This window comes from Uloborus diversus, chromosome 2 (genome assembly GCF_026930045.1).
Source record: "Uloborus diversus isolate 005 chromosome 2, Udiv.v.3.1, whole genome shotgun sequence".
Lineage (NCBI taxonomy): Eukaryota > Metazoa > Arthropoda > Arachnida > Araneae > Uloboridae > Uloborus > Uloborus diversus.
The window spans coordinates 107,947,419-107,970,020 of NC_072732.1; the positions used below are offsets into that span (position 1 = coordinate 107,947,419).

The 22,602-nt window shown below is 33.2% G+C and overlaps 2 protein-coding genes across 6 annotated transcripts in view; one reads left to right on the forward strand and one right to left on the reverse strand.

The window, feature by feature from the left end:
• The window catches only part of LOC129235329 (THO complex subunit 6 homolog), a 73,033-nt gene extending 52,732 nt beyond the window's left edge, over positions 1-20,301 (reverse strand). Inside the window, 2 exon segments of the mRNA XM_054869097.1 lie at positions 12,373-12,498; positions 20,278-20,301. Of these exon segments, the coding sequence (XP_054725072.1) occupies positions 12,373-12,479 (107 nt within the window). The 5' untranslated portion in view covers positions 12,480-12,498; positions 20,278-20,301.
• A 203-nt stretch (positions 20,302-20,504) lies between these two features.
• Positions 20,505-22,602, forward strand: part of LOC129235330 (serine/arginine repetitive matrix protein 2-like) — a 145,391-nt gene continuing 143,293 nt past the window's right edge. For 4 of the 5 annotated variants that reach the window (XM_054869098.1, XM_054869102.1, XM_054869101.1 and 1 more), the window contains exon 1: positions 20,516-20,597. The gene's annotated coding sequence lies outside the window, so the exon portion shown is untranslated. Of the gene's footprint in view, positions 20,598-22,602 lie in introns of all 5 variants that reach the window. The other variant, XM_054869099.1, reaches the window with a different exon arrangement.

Here is a 22,602-nt window from a genome sequence, read left to right on the forward strand (position 1 = left end):
GATTTGTTTGAAATACAGTGAAACCTCCCTTAACGGAGACTCCCGAATAACGGACACCTCTAATTAACAGACATTTTTGCAAGTCCCAGTCCCTCAATATAGGCCATTCCATGTAATTCACTCTGAATAACGGACACTCCGAATAACGGACAGTTATTTCAAAAAAAATTTCCCTAGCGATCGTAGCACTTTCGTTTTTTTTTCTTTTCACAGAATATCTTAGTAACTGCTTGCCTTACAAAGCTTTTCATCCTCCACAACTGATATTCCCCTCCCCCCCCCCCCGTCATTTCCTTATCACTGTTTCTTGGAATTAAAAGGGTGGTAATGGGCAGAGGCAGCGATTGGGGCTTAAAAGCTGGGGGCAGAAAAAAAAAAAAAAAACTAAAAGACATGGTACTTTTTGGGGGCAGCAAAAAATGAAAAAGAAAAAAAAAAGTCATAATTTTGTTACGGCTAGTTTTGAGAGTATTGAAGCAGATAAGTGAAAACTGATGTCAGTCTAACAATTAACGTACGTTTTTCTTAAGATTTTAATGAATTTTGTACACAATAACTATTCAAAAGTTAAGATAAAAAAAAGAGGAAACTGGGCGCTTTTTCTAACTGAGGCTCTCAGGAGATGCAATTAAGCAGACCGGCGGCGGTAGTAGTCGGCTTTATGGCGCCGTGGTTTCGTTGGGTTGTTTAATTTTTAGACATGAAAAAGATTTGCCCATATTCAAGGTCATATTGCCAACTGTCAATCACGCAATAGTTATACTCAAAATAAAATAAATAAATTAACCATAAAAAGTGTGGGGGGGAGGGGGGTTGCTGCGCTGAATCGCCGCCGTTGGTAATGGGATATTAATCCTGAGATGAATTGAGAGGTAAGCGAACCTGCTTTTCATGCAGCAATCGTAGCTTTGCAGTTGCAAACTTTCCTAAAGGCGTGTTGATTTAGTTGATTTTTTTGTGTGACAATATTATTTGAGTTTTAAAATGGCAACTAAAAGATAGAGAATGACATTGAAAGAAGAAATTAATGTTTTGGATGCTGCCGAAAAAGAAAAAAATAAGTGTGCGTTGTCTTGCCGATTGTTTTCAAGTTGGGAAAACTCAAATCAGCGAAATTTTAAAAGATAAAGACGAAATTAGAAAATTGTGGATTGTAAGTTCGAATGAAAATTTAAAAAATGTCAAGTTTCGCAAAACAGAAACCAGTGAAATCGACGAGGTTGTCATGAAATGGTTCAGAGCTGCTCGTGCAAAGAACGTCCCAATAAGCGGGGTATTACTCCAAGAGGAAGCCAGAGAAGTCGGCCAAAACTTTGAGGATAGACTCTTTTAAGGCGTCAAATAGATGGCTTGAAAAATTCCGAACACGGCACAACATTTCTTTTAAATCCATTTGTGGCGAAAAACAAATTAATCACACTTGACGTAAAATGTAGTAAATCTACAAAGGGAACAACAGCCCATTTTGAAAAAGGTAAGTTAAGTAGTTCCTCCTAATAGCGGACATCTCCCAATAACGGACAAAACTTCTGGTCCCTTGACTGTCCGCTATTCGGAGGTTTCACTGTAGATCTATTGATAAACCCAAGCATCTTATTGGCCTTGTTACTAGCAATGCCGCACTGTTGGCTAAACTTTAAATCCTGTCCTGACTTATTAAGACCCCCAGATCAGTAACTTTGTCTGCCTGACTAATGACTAAACCTTGCAAATAATAACTTGTACACTTATTTCCATGCCCTAAATGTAGCACTTGACATTTCCCAACATTAGCAGCCATACCTCATTTATCAGCCCACTCCGTAATATGATCTAGATCCTCTTGAAGCTGTTTTGCTTGTTCTTCATTATCTACTGTCCCCATAACTTTGACATCATCAGCAAAACAATTCATGTTCCCAGAAATATTTTTGTGAATATCGTTCATAAAAACAATGAACAAAACAGGCCCTAACACTGATCCTTGAGGGACCCCGCTTAAAACCTCACTCCAGTTAGAATAATTTCCCTTTACGACTACCCTTTGTTTCCTTCCGGTCAGCCAGTTTTTTACCCAAATGAACATTTTCCCTCTAATTCCTATATCAGCTAATTTGCTAAGTAGAGCAACATGCGGTACCTTTTTGAAAGCTTTTTGAAAATCAAAGTAAACAACATCTACAGGCTTCTTATTGTCCAAAGCCATGGTAACTTTGTCATAGAAATGTAATAAATTAGTTGCACAAGATTTACCTTTCCTGAAACCATACTGAAAATTAAACAATAGATTATTAGTCTCTAGAAAATTTACCATCTTAATTTTTATCAATGTTTCAAAAATTTTGCAAACCACCGAAGTTAGACTCACAGGTCTATAATTTCCCGCACTCCCTTTAGACCTTTTCTTGAAGAGCGGTGTAATGTTAGCCAGCTTCCAATCCTCTGGCACTGTCCCCCGAGTTATAAGAAGCATTGAAAATATTTTGATTACATCTGCTAATTCCTCCGCACATTCAACTAAAATTTTTGGATAAATATTATCAGGTCCCGGAGCCTTAGTCTCTTTAATTTTTTTCAAATGAAGTAAAACGTCATCCCTGGAAAATACAAAGTCCTCAAGCTGTACTATAGCTTGTGTCTTGTTGGTGTCAACTGTTGAGATACAGTTATCGTTAAAAACACTCGAAAAAAGTTATTAAGAACATTAGTAACATCACTATCGTCCTGAATTAAAATTCCGTGCTCATCAACCAGTGGCCCAATATGACTATTTCGAACTTTCCCCGAATTAGCGTATGCAAAAAATCTCTTGGGATTCCTGTTTATGTTATCTGCCAATCTTTGCTCCAACTCTCTTTTCTGAATCCGTACCAAATACTTAAATTTAAGCCTTGCATTACAATATTGGAGCCTATCTGCACTGACCAGTTTCTCTAAACCTATGAAAAGCAGCTTGCTTGTAATTTAGAGCGTCTTTAGTTCCCCTGGAGAACCACATTGCCCAAATTTTAGTGTTGACACCTTTTCTCCTAAAAGAAACATGATCCGCAACCGTTTTCGCTTCTTTTCCTTAAACTCTACCCACTGAAGATTCACATCGCTATTGTCCAATCCAGAAGAAAAAACTGCTTTCAAACTCTGCCTAAGTGCCATAAAATTAGTATTTCTGAAATTGGGCAAACCTAAAATTCTCTACTTTGTGCGTATCAAATTTAATCCCAAACCTAATACTGTTGTGGTCACTGTCTCCAATGTGTTCCCCTACACATAACCCCTGAACAGAACCTTCCATATCACAGAAAACTAGATCCAAAATCACGTCCTGTCGAGTACCCTGAGTTACAATTTGATCTAAAAAACAGTCACCAATAACTTACAAAAATTCCTCTTCTCTGCTATTACTATGGTAAAAATTATTCCAATCAATTCCTAGAAAATTAAAATCTCCCATTATAATGACTGACCCCTTGCTTGAAATGTCACTAATAATACTAAACATTTGTTCATCTTGACCCTGGCTTAAGTTGGGTGGCCTATAAATGTTCCCTAAACGTAGTTTATTTCCCTTATTGCTCATCAACTCCAGCCAAATCATATCAATATCATTAGGTTTATCATTAATTATCAATTCATTGCAAGTTAAAGTGTCTCTGACATAAAATAAAACTCAACCACCTCTTTTACCTACTCTGTCTTGTCTAAACAAATTATACCCAGCAATAGATAATAAATCATCATCACTTTCGGTAGCCCATGTCTCGGTAACTCCAATAATATCCAACCTCTCATCTATAATTATGCTTTTCAATTCTTCCATCTTGTTCCTAATACTACGAGCATTTGTAAAAAAAACCTTAAGTAAGCCCATCTTACTTTTATTTAATGCTGCACGATTATTTGAATCCCAACTGTTGAAATCTTTTCTCTTATTAGCCACCCTATTTCCGTTTCTACTAAAATCCAAATAGTTAATACCCTTTCGAATTCTGCTCCTTAAACCATGCTCCCCATTCCAACTTAGTTTTTTGATTCTGAAGCCTCTAAAACCAAACCACTAACCATTTTGACCCCTGTAGAGCTCAGATGCAGGGCAACCCTAGCAATCTAATCGTGTTTACATTTACTCCACACATCAATAAACCTGATACTACGCTTAACGCAAATTTCCTTGAGTACCAGGTTCATACACCTAGCCCGTTGGTTTAACCAACTCCTATGCACTCCATACCTGGGAAGCAAACCAATCACTTGGACATTTGCCGAACAGTTGGCATAGGCAGATTTAGGACTGAGTTCCTGGGGGGGGGGGCAGGATTTTTTATGGAGCAACATTTTCAATTGCCCTCTCCCCGCACTCTCGCATGTTTATGTATCTGTTTTCTGTGATGTATAAGGCCATTCTTTACTTTTTATGTGTCGTTTTCATTACTGTGTGTAATCATACTGTCCTTTTAGAATTGACCTAAAAAGAGAGGGGGCTGATATTAAGAGAGTGACGCAGGGCTCCCTTTTAAGTGGGATATAGAATATCTCCAATTTTAGGGGGCCCGGGAAAAATGGATATAAAATTCTGCATTTTGGAATTTAATTGGAAATAATAGGCAAATATATATATTTTTAAGTTTTACGCTTTAAAAGTGCTTTGTAATGCAAGTTAATACTTTAAAAGAAATGGTGCACAGATTTAGAGAATAGGTATCAAGAGAGTAACATACTACCCATTTGAACAATTCTTAATTTATACACTTGATAAGAAATAAAATTGAAGCACACATTGCTAAGGAGTTTCAAAGATTTGTCTAATTATTTTCAAGGTTTGGTTGGTTAGATTGGGTTTTTGGCTCAAGAGCCCTGGTAGGCTATACTGCATCAATTCTGTTCAAGGATTTTAGAACCTATCAATAATTTGCACTTTCTAGTCTATGAAATTGAGAAGTAGATTATACAGTTGTACAGTATTGTTCAAACTTTGTAAGAAACAGCTATTTTAAGTTTAAAAGAAAAAAATAAACTTTAATTTTCATTACAACTTTTTTTTAATTATAAGTAGTGCAAACAATGAAAAGGAATAGGGGTAGTGTTCATTTTTTCCCGGGCTAAACAGATTAACAATATGCAGTAAAAGCAAGACAAAAGCAATCAATGCAAAAGAATTTCCCAAATTCTGCATTCGGGATTAAATAAATAGCAAGATATGAAGCATGTGAGTCACAAAAATTTATTTCAAATAATATGTTACAAACGCGAGAACCATGATTTTTACATTTTTGATGCAGTATGTAGCAAGGAACTGAATTTGACACATTTTTGACATTCCTCCCCCTACAATTTGTTAGAAATTTTAAAATTTAAGGTTTGTAGCCACATGTTTTCAAATATTCAAGGTTTTCAAGTATTTGAAAATGAAATTAGTTTTTCAAGCACCTTCCATTTTTTTAAGGAACGAATCACAATTTTTTGGGAGTTAGGGGCCCACTTCAAAGCAGGGGCCCTAAGCTATAGCTTGTTTATCATATAGGCAAATCCGGCCTTGCATGTAATTTACTCTTACCTGCGGATTTTTGCTTGATTTTATGAAATTTCGCGAAGATTCGTCAGTTTTTACAGTTAAAGGATTTTTACGATTTTACCAATCTGTGTAAAGTTTTTATCGGTTTTTATTCAATTTCAGCAAATTTTTCCAAAACTTTTGATGACTTAATTACTCAGATTTCAATAATGACAATAACTGTCTCATTTAGACTTGGATGATTATGACTTACCTTAATTTTTAAACAGTACTTAGAAAGTAAGGAAAATGGTACTTTCCCTCTAAGTAAAAAGATTCAATTAATCAGAACGTTCAGATAACTGAAATTTATTCAGTTTGCGATAGTATTTACTTTTCTTTCTCAAAAAAAAAAAAAGACAAGCCGAAAATTTTTCAAATGCATAAAGTACAGTTCTAACTATTAGTTTCATATATACAGATTTTTTCCTTTAAAAAATAAAGAAAACACAGTTATAAAAACATTTCATCAGGTAATAATGCGATCTTACAAGAATTGTGCAAAACTTTCGTGCCAGAAATATATCTCCCTTACTTTTTCTTTTATTCAGACACTAGCTTATTACCCGGCATTGCCCGGGAGCTTCTCAATGCAACATATCATTTAGATAATTAAATGGATGAATTCTATCTAAATGAGAGTAAAAAACTGCATTCACACCACTCTAGGCTCAAATTGTCAAAAGACTGTAAATAGCACAGAAAGTTGAGCATTTGCAGGAAAAATAGCATCAAGTAAAAACGAAAAAGCAATGAGACATGTTATCCGGGTTCTGTCAACGATATTCTTTGGTTCTGCCGTGTCCATTGGCACGTTATCTGAGGTTGAACCAGACGGGTGGTACATCCAATATCTTAATCGCAGAGACAAATGATTGTCTTGCATAACTTGTGGGACAACCTTCTGCGTGGTGCTTCGAATACGAAAACCATTGTGCTGCCTTTGACGGTTTTGTATACCTCAAGACATTAAAGCATGCTATAGTACTCTTCACATACATTTTATTCTGGAAAAAAAAAATCTTGGAGTGTTTTCCTAGAAAGAGTCGTTAATAAATTCAATGGCTTTTATCAGTTACAAATATATGCAAAATATGCCACCGTTACAATATTTTCAAATATGAAAATCATCCTCAATGGCCCAAAAGCTAAACAGATAGTCCACTGTACAGAAAATACGGAATTCTGTCATTGTTATTAATAGCCGTTAACGGATAACGTTTGTTTTACCTATAATTGACGGTGTTTTTACTTTCAAGGTTTCACGTGTTAGTTAGACTCATTTTATAATTTTTTGTAAGTGTTCAGAAATGTAAGCACATTCCGTAGAAAACGTTCACTTAGTATAAATAACTTCACAAAATGTGTCGTTTTCCCTTTCCGTGGCGATTTAGTAGCATGCCATGGAGTAATATTAGATAAGTGTAAATTGCATAAAAAGACGTACGTCAACTACATTTTATTTCCTATATTTATGTCAAATTTCTATTTTCGTAGGTAAAAATGACAGTTAGATATTAATATTGGTGTCTTGCAACGATTCAAAATTTGTCTAGATTAAAATTTTATTTCAAGTTTTTAAAACCTCACACTTGCCGTAAATGTTGTACATGATAACTCAAACTATTCAGGTAGTAAGATCACTTATTTAGGTTTGCTGCTCTGAAGTAGTCCTTTGAGAATATCGAAATTTTAATTTGCAGAGGCTGTCGTCATAAGGGGTAGGAAGGGTTCCACTGAATAATAGTTGCCATAGAAACAGTTACAGTTATTATTTTAAGATACATAAAGCATTAAAAATGGAGTACGTGGACGGGAACTTATGGAACGAACTATATAAAACCCGTCAATTGAACTGCCTTATAGAAAAAGAAATAGGCGTGCACATTTTGGTCACTATCCGCGTCGTTTTTTTTTATTTGCAGGCCAAGAAATTAAAAGAAAGAAAAAAAACCGTCTTGTTTCTACTTACAACTATATAATAGACAATTCTTTTGTTTATCTTTTACAAAAACTTGTTGCACATTCTGTCCCCCATATCCGCAGCTTCAAAATGAAGGAAATGTATTTCCACGTACAGAAACATAATCCAAGTACTAAAAAGTTAAATTATTCAAAATTTTCTAAATCCTAAATTTAACTCAAATCTTGCTCCTAAATACAATTCTTAGTCCCCCTTCCAGCAGCAAAATGAAATACATTTTTGAATGAACCCAACCTTAAGCATGCAACATAAAATTATCTATATGGGAAATAGGTAAATTTCACATGCATTTAAAGTACTTAATCGCCTGCCCTTCTGACTTATTGATCCTGATACAAAACTTAAGTCTCACTGGAGATTTTAATTTCTTGAAGTTTAAAGAATGATGTATTGCGATTAGCGGATATACGTGAGATACAAATTGTTTCACCTTATCCCTCCACTGTAAACAGAGTTGCTTCTATAACACTGATACGTGTCCATTTTTATCTTACAGCATTTTTTCAATAACGGTTGAATTACTTAGTGGTAGTTACAAACAGTAATATTTTTCGATTGTTTACAATAAAAGTTATCGAACTGAGAGTCTTGTAACTGGAAATGGAGCTTCGCTCAACTAATTTCCCGATGAAGACTAAAACGAAAGAACTTTATAATGTGGCTTAGTATTTCATCATGCCCATTTCAGTAGCTATCTCTTTGTGTCAAAAGTTGCCTCATACCCGCTAACTGGTTTAAAATTATTGCTAGTCAGCGATGATGCTCCTTCAGGTGTACTATTGCTTTGAGCTCGTTAAAGTAGTATAAAATTTTAAACGATTAAGAAATTTGTTTACGTAAAAAATGGAGACATTTTATGCATTTTAAATGTAAATTAATATTTCTTTACATTTTTCAAACTTTAAACTTTTACCCTTCTAAAACTATGAATTCCGCCGTATTAAATTTTCGTGTGGTTTCGAGTATAAAGGTGCACAGCCTTTTACTCTACTACACATTAGCCATCCTAGTATGATAGTTTATGTACATGTAATGAACCCCATGGCTATCCCCCTTCCCCTTGAAAGATAAATTCAATCTACGCTACTATGCACAAAAATGATTATTTTGCAATTCATTAGCCATATTAGTATTTTTACCCCTGGTCTCTGATAACCTGGAGCGATTTCTGTGAAACTTAGGTGAACTGAACTAGGTAAATCATGGAATAGTATAAATAACATATACATATTGATTTGTTTAAGGATAATACAATACTAAATTATATTTCCGATGCAATGATGTCGTTTTAATATAAATTTAATATTCTAATTGTAAAACAGTTGAAGATTGTACTTCGATAATACCTATCTCATTTTGTTATTTTCTGTGCTGTTTATGTATAGAAAATACAGATCGTTTACTGTAACGATATCATTACTTGAAAACTTATTAGCGAAATGCGCAAGCAAATTGAAGAAGAAACACCGATGGTGATTTCAATGCATCGCTGTGTCTTTGCAGGGTGCAATTTAAGAACTACTGAAAGACAGCATTTCTTTTTCTTTTGGCTTTTTTGCCAAACATGCTATACGTTTGTCGCTAATCAACATTAACAGCCATTGTTGAGGATACTTTTTGTGTTGATTGCATTTAAAATATCTCCTGGTGGTTATATGTTGTTAACCATTTTCATTTGCTTTGAACCAAATTTCACAAATACTGATATAGTTCAACTGAATTACTTAAAGATTCGACGTAAATCAAGCAATAGTATAAAGAAAATTTACAAATTGCAAATTGATTTGATAAGGATCATAGAATATTAAATAAAATTTCTGTTGCAAGGATGAAATAGATGTGGTTTTAATAAAAGTAGTCTAATGTTGAAACAGTCGAAGATTGTACGTCAATATTGAATGCAATACTATTACCTTACTCATGTTTGTATTTTCCTGCTATTAATGGGATAAACACTGATCAAAAATTACACGAAGCCTTACTGTTAAGGATTTTATAAATAAACAATATTTAAAAATTACAATTAAACGGTAACATCAAATTAAGTAGCATCGATGGACCCCTGGGGCCTCGTAGGTTGCAGTTTAAGAAACGATGTATATCATCATTTATTATATCTACGGCTTTCTCGCTAAACATGCTTCAACGCACATCGCTGAGCGGCATTGACGGCCATCGTTTAGGATACGTTTTGTGTTGATTGCATTTAAAATAGCTCCTGGTGGTTATATGTTGATAACCGTTTTCATTTGCTTTGAACTAAGGTTCACAAATTTAACGATTAAAGTCAATCTTTGAAGAAACTTCATCTAGGGCAGTTTTTTAGGGACTTTTCATTTAGACTAAATTTATAACTATACAAAAATTAGTTCGTGCAGAATAGAGCGATTTTATGACTGAAAATATGAAATTAGACCTCTTTGGGTGTTTTTAAAATTCCAAAAACTCACCTATATGAATTCCTGAGCAACAATTTACCTCTTTGCCAAATTTGAAAGAAATCCGACAAAAACTGGATTTGTATAAGGAACATACACACATACCCACAAACACACATCCATTTTTATATATATAGATTTTCCTTAAAATGTATGATTCTGGAAAATCAGAAATTTAGTTTTTAACTGCTAGGGGTTGAGATTCCTATTTTTTCCCCTAAAAAATTAACACATTGTTTACAGTGATTTTACGTTCTGTTTGTTCAATGGTTGGACAATTTTTCCAGTTTTTTATTTCATTGTTACATACATTCGTTGAGTATGGTGTTAACTGTTACATTTGATAGTATTTTGCTATAAAAACCTTTTAGCCATGTACTTCTTTTGCAATAGCATATATTTCAAATCAGTCAATTTCATTTGAACGTGTGAATCCAGAAGCTTCTTCAAAATCTTTTGTCTCTAACAACCTAAAACATCTAGTTTTTGAAAACACGCAAATTGAAAATAAACGTTCTGAAAAGAGAGAAAACAAATCGTAATGAGTAGATCGTTCTGTTAGGAATTGGGGAGGGGGAGGGAGGGTCCCAAATGTCAATTATCATAAGTGTTGCAGCTGAATGCATAGCTCGTTTAGCCTATATTTTCATTTATATACTTGCCCAAATGGGTTTCGGTCCAAAGTAGTGAATTTAGACCAATTTTCAGTACCCCAGTGACAGCTGTACTATTTGTATTTAATGTTCGTTTTTTTTCTTTTTCCCTTCAGACCCTTCAGAAAAGGACATTCGCTATTATCTTCATTTTCATTAAACTATTCAAAAAAGAAAAATCATGATTTTTTTTTGTTACAAGATTTTGGAAGATAAGTTGTTACTATATAAACTCCTCTCAAAACTGGGGGGCATCGCCCCTTTGCCCCCCCCCCTCCCTATAAATCCACCCATGCTCTTCTGAACTATTCAAAAACGAAAAAATAATTATTTTTTTTTAAAATTTTTGGAAGATGTGTTGTTATTACATAAAGTCTTCCCAAAACTGGGAGGGGGGGCATTGCCCCCCTCTGCTCCCCCATAAATCCGCCCATGACAGTTGGTTGCTTTGTCCAACAGGGAATCCCATTCCTTTGTAAACTCATTGTTGTTACTATGGCCTACATCATTAGTTCCCACCCACAAAGTAACTACATCCTCTTTATCAAATACCCCCTTCTTTTCAGCAACCCTATTTACATCTCTCACCCGAGCCCCTGACAAACAACATCTAGCCACCTTACATCTAACTCTGCCTATTGAGTTTCCCACCTCACGCACCATTGAATCTCCCAAAATTATACCCTTAGTTTCCCAGTCTGTCACCTCAGGAATAGCTTTCCCCTTTACCTCTGGAATTTTCCCACAATCTAACACACAGCTAATGCCCACCTCCTTTTTACTAACTTCCTCCTTTACCTCTGGAATATTCCCACTATTTAACACACAGCTAATGCCCACCTCCTTTTTACTAACTTCCCCCTTTCCCTCTGGAGTGTTTACCCCATCTACACTCCTACAGCCTAATGCTAACTCACCCTCCAAAGTAAGCATCCTAACTCTGATTTATGAGAGTTCAACACAGTTAGTGCAAATGAAATCCTTCTCAGACTCATCCTTCCCCTTAAATAAGCAGAACATCTGACATAGGTCACAAGAAATCCACTTGTCCCCTTTACCACTTTTAACCTCCTTCATTATGTAACCCCCTTCATAATGTAACCCCCATTCTAGCTCAAAATGATACACTTAAAGATCAATACAAAAATGTAAAATTGAAGAAATAAAACTAATTATTAGAATTAGAAAGCATTGGAAGTAAAAGGTACAAAAATTACAAAATCCTAAGACAGGCAGTAAATTAAAATAAACAAGTTACACTTAACAGAGCACTCAGGCTTAACAACAAGAAATCAGCACATTTAGGCTTAAATACAAAGAATAGAAAAACGCTTTAAGAAAGCAAGTAAATCAAAAAAAAAAAAAAAAGACTTAAAAGCACAAAAATACTTAATTATATGATAAAATACAATAAAAATACTGAAATTAAAGCAGTAAAATAAACAATTACAGTAAAAAATCACTTATCTCAGGAGCAGCAAAATATCACCCCAGCAACACTAGCGGCGAAAAGTTATTGAGAAATAATTTTTTTTTGCAAACAGCTGCTGTTCATTCTCAGAGAACTGTAAATGACAACTAACACAAAATTGCAAAACTTTGAAGGGCCAAAAAATAAAAAATATTTTTAATAGAGAAGAAATACTTTAGGAGGTTACTTAGGACTATGAAAAGTAGAAGTATACAAAGTTTCATTGGAATCTGAGATGGTGGGTGTTGGGGTGTGGTTGAACTGACATGGAATGATCCTGTTCTATATAGAATACTTACTTAAAAATGGCTATATTTCCATAATTGTTTGCAGCTGCAAGATAGTAGCCACACGAAGAATAAGCAACAGAAAATATTGTTGCATAATATCTCTTTAACTTTTCCATGAGTCTTGTAGAAAATAAACTACAGAAAAAATTTGGAATAAATCAACAAATATTACAAGTGAATAAATTTTAAAAAGAACTTAAGATAAAGTTACATGCCTGCATTTAATGTATCTGCATTGACCGACAAACCACAAAATAATGAATAAACAAAAAAGTTAATCATTAAATTATATGTTGAGGTTATTTGCTAAAAACAAATAATTTCTGCCATTTGCATTGTTTTGTATTAAAGTTCTTTAAAATGCAACAAAATACAGCAGAATAAAAAAAGTCCTTAAGTATTTGCCCCCCCCCTCCCTCAAAAAAATTAAAAATATTTCCGAGAAATCTTTGGAGCATTTTCTAACACTATGCATAACATTTAAAATATACACTGGATTTTTTTTTTTTTTTAAATACATGCTAAAAGATTCTTTACTGTAAAAATTTATGCATTTCTCCAACTGAAGTTTTCCATCTTTCGATGGACAACCGCTAACAGTGTTTTCTGAATGTGAAACAATGTTATTTTACAAAATTGTAAAACAAGTAGCATCAGGTAAATGATTAGTTATGAGCAGCCAACTAGTAAGGGGCAGGTTTGTTTTATATTATAAATATCAAGTTTGTAACTAATATTTCAGGAACAACCAGTAGATTCTCAAAATATATTCTTTCAAGAACACCCCCACCACATTTCCCCACAAACATAAGTTTTTGTCTACAGTGATTTAGTATGTTAATGCTTCTCAGTAAACAATAGTGCCCCAAAGCAGAATACTACTAAATTTGCGACTTACATCGCAGAACAGATGCCTGAGAATGGGGTGGTTTCTTCAGTCAAAAGTACTACTTTTAGTCATTGAAATGGATAGAATAAGTAAAAACAATTACATGGACCCAGAAAATACTTTCATTTTCCCAACAGTTTTTTAAATTAATTTTTTAAAATGTCCAATTTTTTAAACAAAGCATAGTCTTTATGACGTCACAAAAAATGATGCATTTTGGCGCATCTTTCTACCACGGTTCCGCGTTATGATAATCAAGCAGCGAATTAAAATTGCGCTCTACGCTTGCCATCAACCATATTGTTGCCAATACACATGAGTAAAGATGCGAATTAAATATTGTATTCTGTGAATGGCAACACTGAATGGCATTTCATCATTTGTGATGTCACATGACAGAAGTGTAAACAATGAAAGCACAGAGATTTAAGTATTTTTTTTAATATTAAACTTAAATAAATTATTTAAAAAATGGTCAGATTCTACGTGTTTAAGCATGCTCTTTCAGAGAAAAATACTTTTAAAATTTTGGAAACGACCCCCTTCTATTCAATTGTGAGAGAAAAACTCAAGACAAATTTTCTGCAGAAATTCTACAGATTTCTGTGAAATTTTTGCACAAAATCTGCAGAAACTACAGGTTTTCTGCAAATATCTTCTAACTTAAGATAGAAATTTGTACAAATTTTGCAGATTTTTTTAAATTAAGAAAAATTTAAAATTTTTGGAAAATTATGATAATTTGGTGGAAAGCTCGCGAAAAATATTGAATGCGATAAGTCACCTGCAGAAATTTTAGATTTACTTTAAACTTAAAGAAATCTGCAGATTAAGTGCAAAATTCGATCTTGAGTTGAAAGATAATTGTAGAAAATCGGCAGTTTCTGCAGATTTTCTGAAGAAATTTCATATTCTACCTCTGAAAAGATTATTGATTTTTCTAGCATTTTTGGTTCCCCTTTTCCTTATTTTTCCCGATCAATCTTCAACACTGCAATTTCGTTTCATAAATGTATGTGTTGGAAACATGTCAACATTGAAACACGTCCTTTACCGAAAATTGCGTGTCTTGTTTGAGATTTCAATCCTTCTGCATCCTCAAAATATTTCAATTATTTAGAAAGTTTTGAAGTGTTTTATTATATGCTACCCTAACTCGATTCATTTTATTTATTATTTTAGTAATTTATAAATTCATTAACAATATTTTAATTACTCCTTCATGTCATGTAAAATTAACCCCAAAAAAACGTGGTTTAACCTGCGTTCAAATTTTTATAAAATTTTGTATGTTTGCATTTTAGAAAGCATATAAAATATTTTTGGAGAATCTCAATCAGTTTAGGTTCTATAGAAATGCATAGCAACAGTAAAGTTTTAAAAACGGGGAAAAGAAAAAAAAACTGTATGAAAGGATTTTGAATTAGGGCTCCCGATTTGTGGAAAAGGTCACGTTGGTTGATTGTGTATACAATGCATGAAGTACTTGCAGAAGAATTTCGGTCAAATGATTTTATGTTGCAGAACATTGTCAAGTACTCTGCTTTGGGGCAAGTGAATTTTCTTTGCATTCAAGTTTTTGAAGGGTTCCTTTCATAAAGAATTGGCATTGCTGTTTTTTATCAGATCACAGTTTTATTAGTACCTATTCACTGCTTTTTTTTTTTTTTATCACATAGGTATATTTTTGCCATTAATTAAGATATTTAACATCCTTTCAAGCTAATATGCACATAGCTAGACTATTAAAAGTAAGTATTTTTGCTGAGGACACATATGAGCATTAATGATTTTTTGGTGGTTCTTAGTCAAAATTATTATTTAGGATTGGATTGATGATCAAACATAAGCAAAATTTAGCACATAATAAATAAAAATTCCAGAAGTAGAATAGTTCTATTTTATAATAATTATTCTTTTAAAAAATAGTTTTTATGATGTGGTTAAGACAAACCTTTCAATAGCACAGTACAATTTCATTTATTTGGACTAATTTCCGGATAATCCTCAATCTAGGTAATATGGGTAATATGCAAAACATGTTCCTAAACAAGCAGACTTATCTTTCATTATAGCAAAAATAATGTTTGGCACATTTACAGTTCCATCCTTGCTTTCATAACTTAAAATTATCACATACATAAATTCATGAATATATAGGTTAGGGTGTCCCAAAAAAATGAAAGTCGTTTTTTTTTTAACGCATACCCTCTTTTTTTTTTCCTTTTGTATCAAAACCATTGCAAAAAAAGTTCCATGCAGTTTAAAGCACGGTAACCCGTGCCAACTTGCGCCTAAACGTGTAAAAAGCACGCATTTTCCTAAGCAAGCGAACGCGATACTTTGCGAAGCCCAAAACAGCTGTAAATGGTGTACAGAAAACAAATCAAAACAGAAAAACAGATGTTGGGGGCTTATCCATGGAAATGTGCAAAACATTAAACAGGTCAGTACGAATACACTCTGATCAGTAAATTTAACCATCAGTGAAAGTGCAAATCTCACGATTCAGGAATAAATCATCTCTTGGGAAAAGACATGCATTTCCACCAAATCGTTGCCAAATTGTGTGAATAAACTTAAAAACCTGAAACAAATTTGGAGGGATTTACAAAAAAAAAAAAAAAAATGCAATGAAACTGCAAGAAGTATTCAGGCAGGGCCAATTAGAATTTGTGAGTAATTCAAACAATTTATTTGATATTGCACATGCTGATGCATTTCAATTAATCAAAATGAAGGAAGATAGGATTTTCTTCCAACTAGAACAAGTACATCAGAACCTGGAACAAGTACATTGGAACTTGGAACAATTTAGTCAGAATCTGGAACAAGTAAATATGTAATGAAGAGCGATTTCATCACTCCAAAAATAGTTGCTGCATTGGACAGGTGTCAATTAAGTTTATGAGATTCTGAGCTTATTCTTGAAGCTAATATTGGCGAACTTGTGTGTAACATTGATAAATTTCCGATGAGTAAATCTTTTCAATTCAAAGAATTCAAACCGACGACGAGCAAGGAGAGCGAGGAAAGAATAAAAGCTTTGAGTGCTCAAAAATCAGAAGATCACTAAGCTATAGTTATTTCATATAGATGTAAGGAACAATTCATTGCTGTGCCTAAGCTGGATAATTATACAAGAAAAGAACAGACACAGGCTGTTTGGAAGGCAGTTTTAGATTGGAATCTCAAAGAGAAAGTTCAAATTTTTTATTGGGATACTACAGCTTCCTATACAGGTCATTATAATGGTACTTGCACCCTTCTCGAGCAAAAATTTGAGAGAGAAATGCTTTCCTTTGCTTGCCGCATCATATATATAAACTGGTATTAAAGGCAGTATTCGAAGCAAAAATTAAGCAAGTCACAACAAGCCCTGATATTCCACTTTTCAAGAAACTCAGAGAGTCTTGAAAAAACATCGATCTAATCGATCATCACTAAAATACAGTGCTATAAAGGAGCTGCGGAGTTGTTTCAAACTATACCCGAACATGAAAATTTACTTGTCTTTTACTGTGCTAAACTTACAAATGTAACGGTCAAGGATGGCTAACGAGAGTTGATAGAATTTTCTATCACATTTTTAGGTGGAGATACAGAAAATAAATTTAAAATAAGAACCCCGGGAGCCATGCATTAAGCTCGATGGATGGCTCAAGCAATTTATTCCCTAAAACTATTACTATTTAGTTCACAATTAAAATTATTTACGAAGGAAAATGAAGCATTGTCAGATGTCGGCTTGTTTGTCGTGACGATATGCGTGAAATTGTGCTTTTTGAAATCTTTGAAAGCGTACGAAAATGTGGACCCAGTTATCTCAAAAGCTGCTCCACAAAAATTCATCTAGCATTTATGGTATTTATCTGAACGAAATAGCCGTCTTAGCTCTTTTTGATGAGGGTAGAAGAAGAAATAAAATAAAAAATGGTGACAAATTTATGTAGAGAAGTCTTCTCGACCCATGAGAAAAAATACATTCCATCAAAGTAAGATCTTTGTGGTTTATTGTATGGTAAGTTTTGCACATTGATTTCATCTAGTTGTTTAATTATTCATTTATATCATGCATTTGTTACCGGTTATTTTATTATTTAGCAGAGAAAACAATTGACGATTTCATATCAGCAAAAAGCCAGTCATTGTTAGACTTAAAAACTGATGATAGTTTTCTCAACAAGAGTCCCTCTTTATGGGTCAATAATACTTCATTCCTTGAAGCGAAAAAGATGGTCTTAATGCTTAGAGCAGTAAACGATGCAGCTGAAAGAGCAGTAAAAATGATGCAGGACTTTCATGGTTTGCTACCAGCTGATGAGAAACTAAACCAATTTGTGTTACGTTGCGTTCTAGAGCACTGGAAGATTTATATTGACTGCAAAATGCAAACATTGAAACGAAAATATGTGCAGTGATGTATCTTGTAGTGCAATATAACTGGTTTTGTCTGGTGTAAATATATGCTTTAAATAAATTGATGTCACGTGTAGTAAGGAATTATACAGTTAGCAATCTTCCCACTGTAGTCGCCGTACAGGATTTCAGTTCCAACTTTGACCTCAAATTGGCACGGGTTCCCATTATTTTTCTGATGCTTCTGAGGTGAAAAGGAAAAACTATGGAGGATATGTGTATTCGATTTCCCAAATTTTCTTTTCGCCATTATATCTTAGGACACCCTAATATAGGTATTTTTTAATTTGACAAAATTGATTCCTATCAATGAGGTTCTACCATAATTTCTTCTCTCCGACGATCTAGGGTGTTATTCCTTTTTTAATTTTAATGTTGCTCAACTTGGTAATTGGAGATAATGTCGGCCCCGCTTAAACGAATACCATCAGTTCCAAGAAATATTATTCGATTAAGCAGGGAAATTTCATTTACCTTTCCTGGTTGACAACTTTTGTCTTAAAACGTAATAATAAATATCGAATCGAAGAAAAAATGTTTTTGATTAAAAAGCATTTTAAATACTAAGTAATCAACAACGTAGTATAATAATTTAGTACATACAGGGTGTATCAGTACTGCGTTTACAGACTTTTAGGGCGATAGAGTTCACATAGATGATGGGAAATCACATAGCAATTCATGGTCAGAAACGCTTTCCTGACGTGATAGGGACGACACAAAGCACAAGAAAGACAGGACACAGATAAGAGGAGAAAACATGTTTATTATTTTTGATACAGCAAAAATACTGGTTTTGTCTGGTGTACACGCTAGATGTTATTACGTAATTCAAAGCATCAGATGAGGTGCATGCGCACACACAGTTTGATATTCAATGCGCCAGACAGAGATAAAGGCACATATCACAGCCCGGGGTGGTTGTTATTTTGAACACATACTTTGATGACGATCGTTGGTTCTTTAATGTTTTTCTTTTTAAATTTAGATTTTTTTTTTTTTTTTTTGCTGTACTAAGGGTAATAAACATGTTTTCTCCTCTTGTTCGTGTCTTGTCTTTTTGGTGATTTGTGTCGTCACTATCACACCAGGAAAGCGTTTCTGACCATGCATTGCTATTTGATTTCCGATCGTCTGGATACTCTATCTGCCTTGAAAGTCTGTAAATGCTGTACTGATACACCCTGTATGATACAAGTATGTACGAAAATTAAAAATTTGTAATTTACAACTTGAGGTATTAAATCTTAGCTTTGACACCTTTTTTCCAGTTCATATTTTTTGGAAAAAGTAAATAATAGTGTATTCCTTGCTCAAGATATTTTGAGAATGCGTTTCTAACTTTAATTACCATGTTTTCAAAATTAATATTTATCAATTTCTTATCATCTGCAATGTTTATATTTCAAGGTGTTTTTTAATTCAATTATCGACTCTTGTCTGTTGGTAATAGCAACTATAAAAGAAACTAGATAGAATAGTGGAAATGCTTTGACAGAATATGAATGTTGTTCTTCCCACACTTTGTTTGCCGAAAAATACTATTTTAAACTTTTACGTCAATAACTGCTTATTTATTTTTTACGTATTCAAAAATTTTCTCAGCAAAAGTATATATGCAAAAGCTGATCACTATTATTCGATTATCCAGGGAAATTATTCGATTAAGTGGGGAGCTCTAACATTACACTTATGAGGAAATATTCGGTTCCGGGAGATTTTATTCGTATAAGCAGGGTATTCGAGGCTGATAGTACCTTAAGAGGGGCTGATAGTACCTTAAATTTGATTTTTTAAAAAGAAAAATAAGTGTTTTAATACTGTTATTTTTTTTTCCTTCCTGAAAATAACTGAATTTAGCTAGCATGACCATTAATAGTTTTTATTTTGCCCACAACTGTGGGGGGAGGGGGGACTGTAACTAGTCAAACCAGAATGTTACAATTTATTAAAAAAAATATAAGTAAATCTTGAGTGAAAATTAATGAAAATATCATATTTATAAAAGTGCAACTTTCATATTTTAATAGGGTCATTTCACGGTACTTTTGACATTTATGTAGAATTCGTAACGTGAACATTTTTTTGCCATAACTTTTTAATTTACTGTTTGAGTAGCATATTATTTCATTTTGAGATTTTACTCCCAACAAACCAACTCAAATTAAAATAATTTGTAAATCAAACAGTAAATAAAAAGGGCAAAAAAAGGTGACTCTACATAAATATCGAAAATACCGTGAAATGACCCAATAATGTTCGAATTAATTCTTTCTGTGAAAAAGAACTGCAACGTTTACATTCATTTTTTAAAAAATATCTTTCATTTTTGTTTAAGATTTATCTCCTTTAATGAGACAGATCAAATGAAAATAAAAGAAAGAGGGAGAAGTCATAGATTAAGTGGGGAGCTCTAACTTATGCTTGATCGAAACTTAACATTGAATAAAACCACTAAAACAACAATAAATAGCCTGAATTAAGTCTCTTAATGTGCAAAAAATGAACGGAAGATTATACAATAATGTTAATTTTCGGTGAAGCTTTCAAAAAGTTTCTCTTTTTATAAATAAAAGAAAGTAAGTTGAATATAAAACCAGACTTACCGCTTTGTTTACAAGAAACGAACTGTTGATAATGTGAACAAACACGGTTAGGAACAAAATATCTGCAATGTTTCGCTTTGCAACGAAGTTTCATAGCTAAGTCTTTACTAAGCTGAAATGAAATTATGATCATTTTACTTTTTTTTTCGTAAAAGCTGTAGAAAATTTACTCTTGTAGGAAATAAAATCGGATCTTCAAAAAATTTTATATTCCAGAACAGGTACATGGAATCTGGCAATTAGCTGTGCGTAGACAGCTGCGGATTACAGATTTTTTTTTCTGTGTCGATGTTTGCTGTGCGCTACGGAAATTTAAATCAGTAAGTCATTAAGCTTTTTCTTTACAAATCGCAAAAAGCTGATAATTATATTTTAGTTTATTTGTCTTTTAAAAGTTTTAAAATATTCTGCATTTTCCCACAAATGACGCAATGACAGTTGCCTTGTACGTGCAATGTTTGTTTACTGATTCCTATTATTTGGAGCATCAAGCTTATAGTTTGATTTGATCACAATATTTGATCTATTTTTATTAGCTTTATCTTTAAGTAATAATCTGTATATACCTTTACAATAAATGTTTTCTACTTAAATTGTCCTTTCTGACCCAGAAAAGTAGAGACGTACCGAGTACTCGGTAATTACTCGGTACTTGGCATACTCGGCCAATTTGCCGAGTACTCGGTACTCGGCCAAATTCTGATCAGATACTCGGCCGATACCGAGTAGTTGCAAAAAATTGAATATTGTCCAAGACAGATACCAAAATTTATATTAAAAAAAAGAGCAAGCATTATATTCTGCAATAATTTACAATTAAAATTTATAAGTCAAATTTAAATTTTGAGAATAATGAAGTTTGTGATGCTTCAATGGTATAAATCTTTCTTTTAATGTCCTCAAAGTTTATTAAACTTGTTTATTAAAAATTATGCAAAAAAAGGCAAGTATAGAAAATATGGAATTTTTATATTAAAAATGGATATTTGCTACAAACAAAAATTAGTTATAAAAAATATAAAAATACCTTTGCTTAAAAAATTAAAGGAAATAAAACAATGTTAAAAGCATAGTGTAGGAACACTGCAGATACGTGTTTTGGAAGTTACAAGGAATTCCTTTTTCCATGCACAAAATGGGAGCTCGTGGATTTAAAGGCATCCGACAAAAGTTGGATTTTTTTGTTGAATGTCTTTACCTTCTCTAGCTCACATGTTATGCACTGAAAAAGACATTCCTTGTAGGGGGGGGGGGGGCGGAAACATGTGTCTGCAGTGTTCTTGCACATTTGTTTTATCTGCTTTAAAAAAATATTTATGTTCGGCCGACTAGAACTATAATTGATTGGTATACAGTGAAACCCCTCCTAACGGACACCCCTCTTATGCGGACAATTTTTAATTCCCCAGTTCCAATGCAAATAACATTATTAAACCCCTGTCCTGCGGACAAAAAAAATTGCATTTTTAGTGTCCGCATTAGAGGGATTTTACTGTAATTTGTTTTAATTCCAACTTGATTAATCATACCTTTTATTTATTTATTTTTAATTTTAAAAATCATTTTTTGGTAAAATTTTTGACAAACAAAATTGTTTATATAATGCGTAATTAAATTTCACGAGGAATTTAGTTTTAAAAACTATTATATGGACAAGGAGATCTATACTACTATTCCAATAAGTTCAAAATTCATCACATGTGTGTCGGTGGTTCTTGTTAAAACATAATTGGTACTTGGTAACTCGGCCGAGTCGTGAAAGGCCGAGTACTCGGTACTCGGCTACTCGGCCAAAGTGCTACTCGGTACGTCTCTACAGAAAAGTTATTTTGTCCTTTTGAGTGCATTATGAAAAATGCTTAGTATTTTTTAAAAATTCTGTTTATAGTAATTTTTGCAAATTCTTTAGTTTATGGTTTATGTGTCTGAATTTTTAAAGCTTTTCAGCTATGTTTCGAAAACTATTTAAAGTTGCTGCGTATATTAACTTTTTGTTTTAATATTTGCTATTTTACTCTGTCAATAGAAAAATAATAACTTTTTTGAAGAACAGATGACTGCCATTTTGTGCTTTAAATTCTTGTTGTAATAATACAATATATGTTTTTAAAAATACTAATCTATTGTTTTTACTTCGCATTTCTTTAAAACTTTGAATTTATAATATTTATGTTGATTTCCTAAACTGCATCTCACATAATGCCATGTCTCACAGCAAAACATAGCATTAATATTATAAATTTTCTTCAAATTGTGTAAATTAAAAAATTGATTTACTCCAAGAAAAGCAAACCGGAAAACTTTTTTACCTTCAACACAACACTG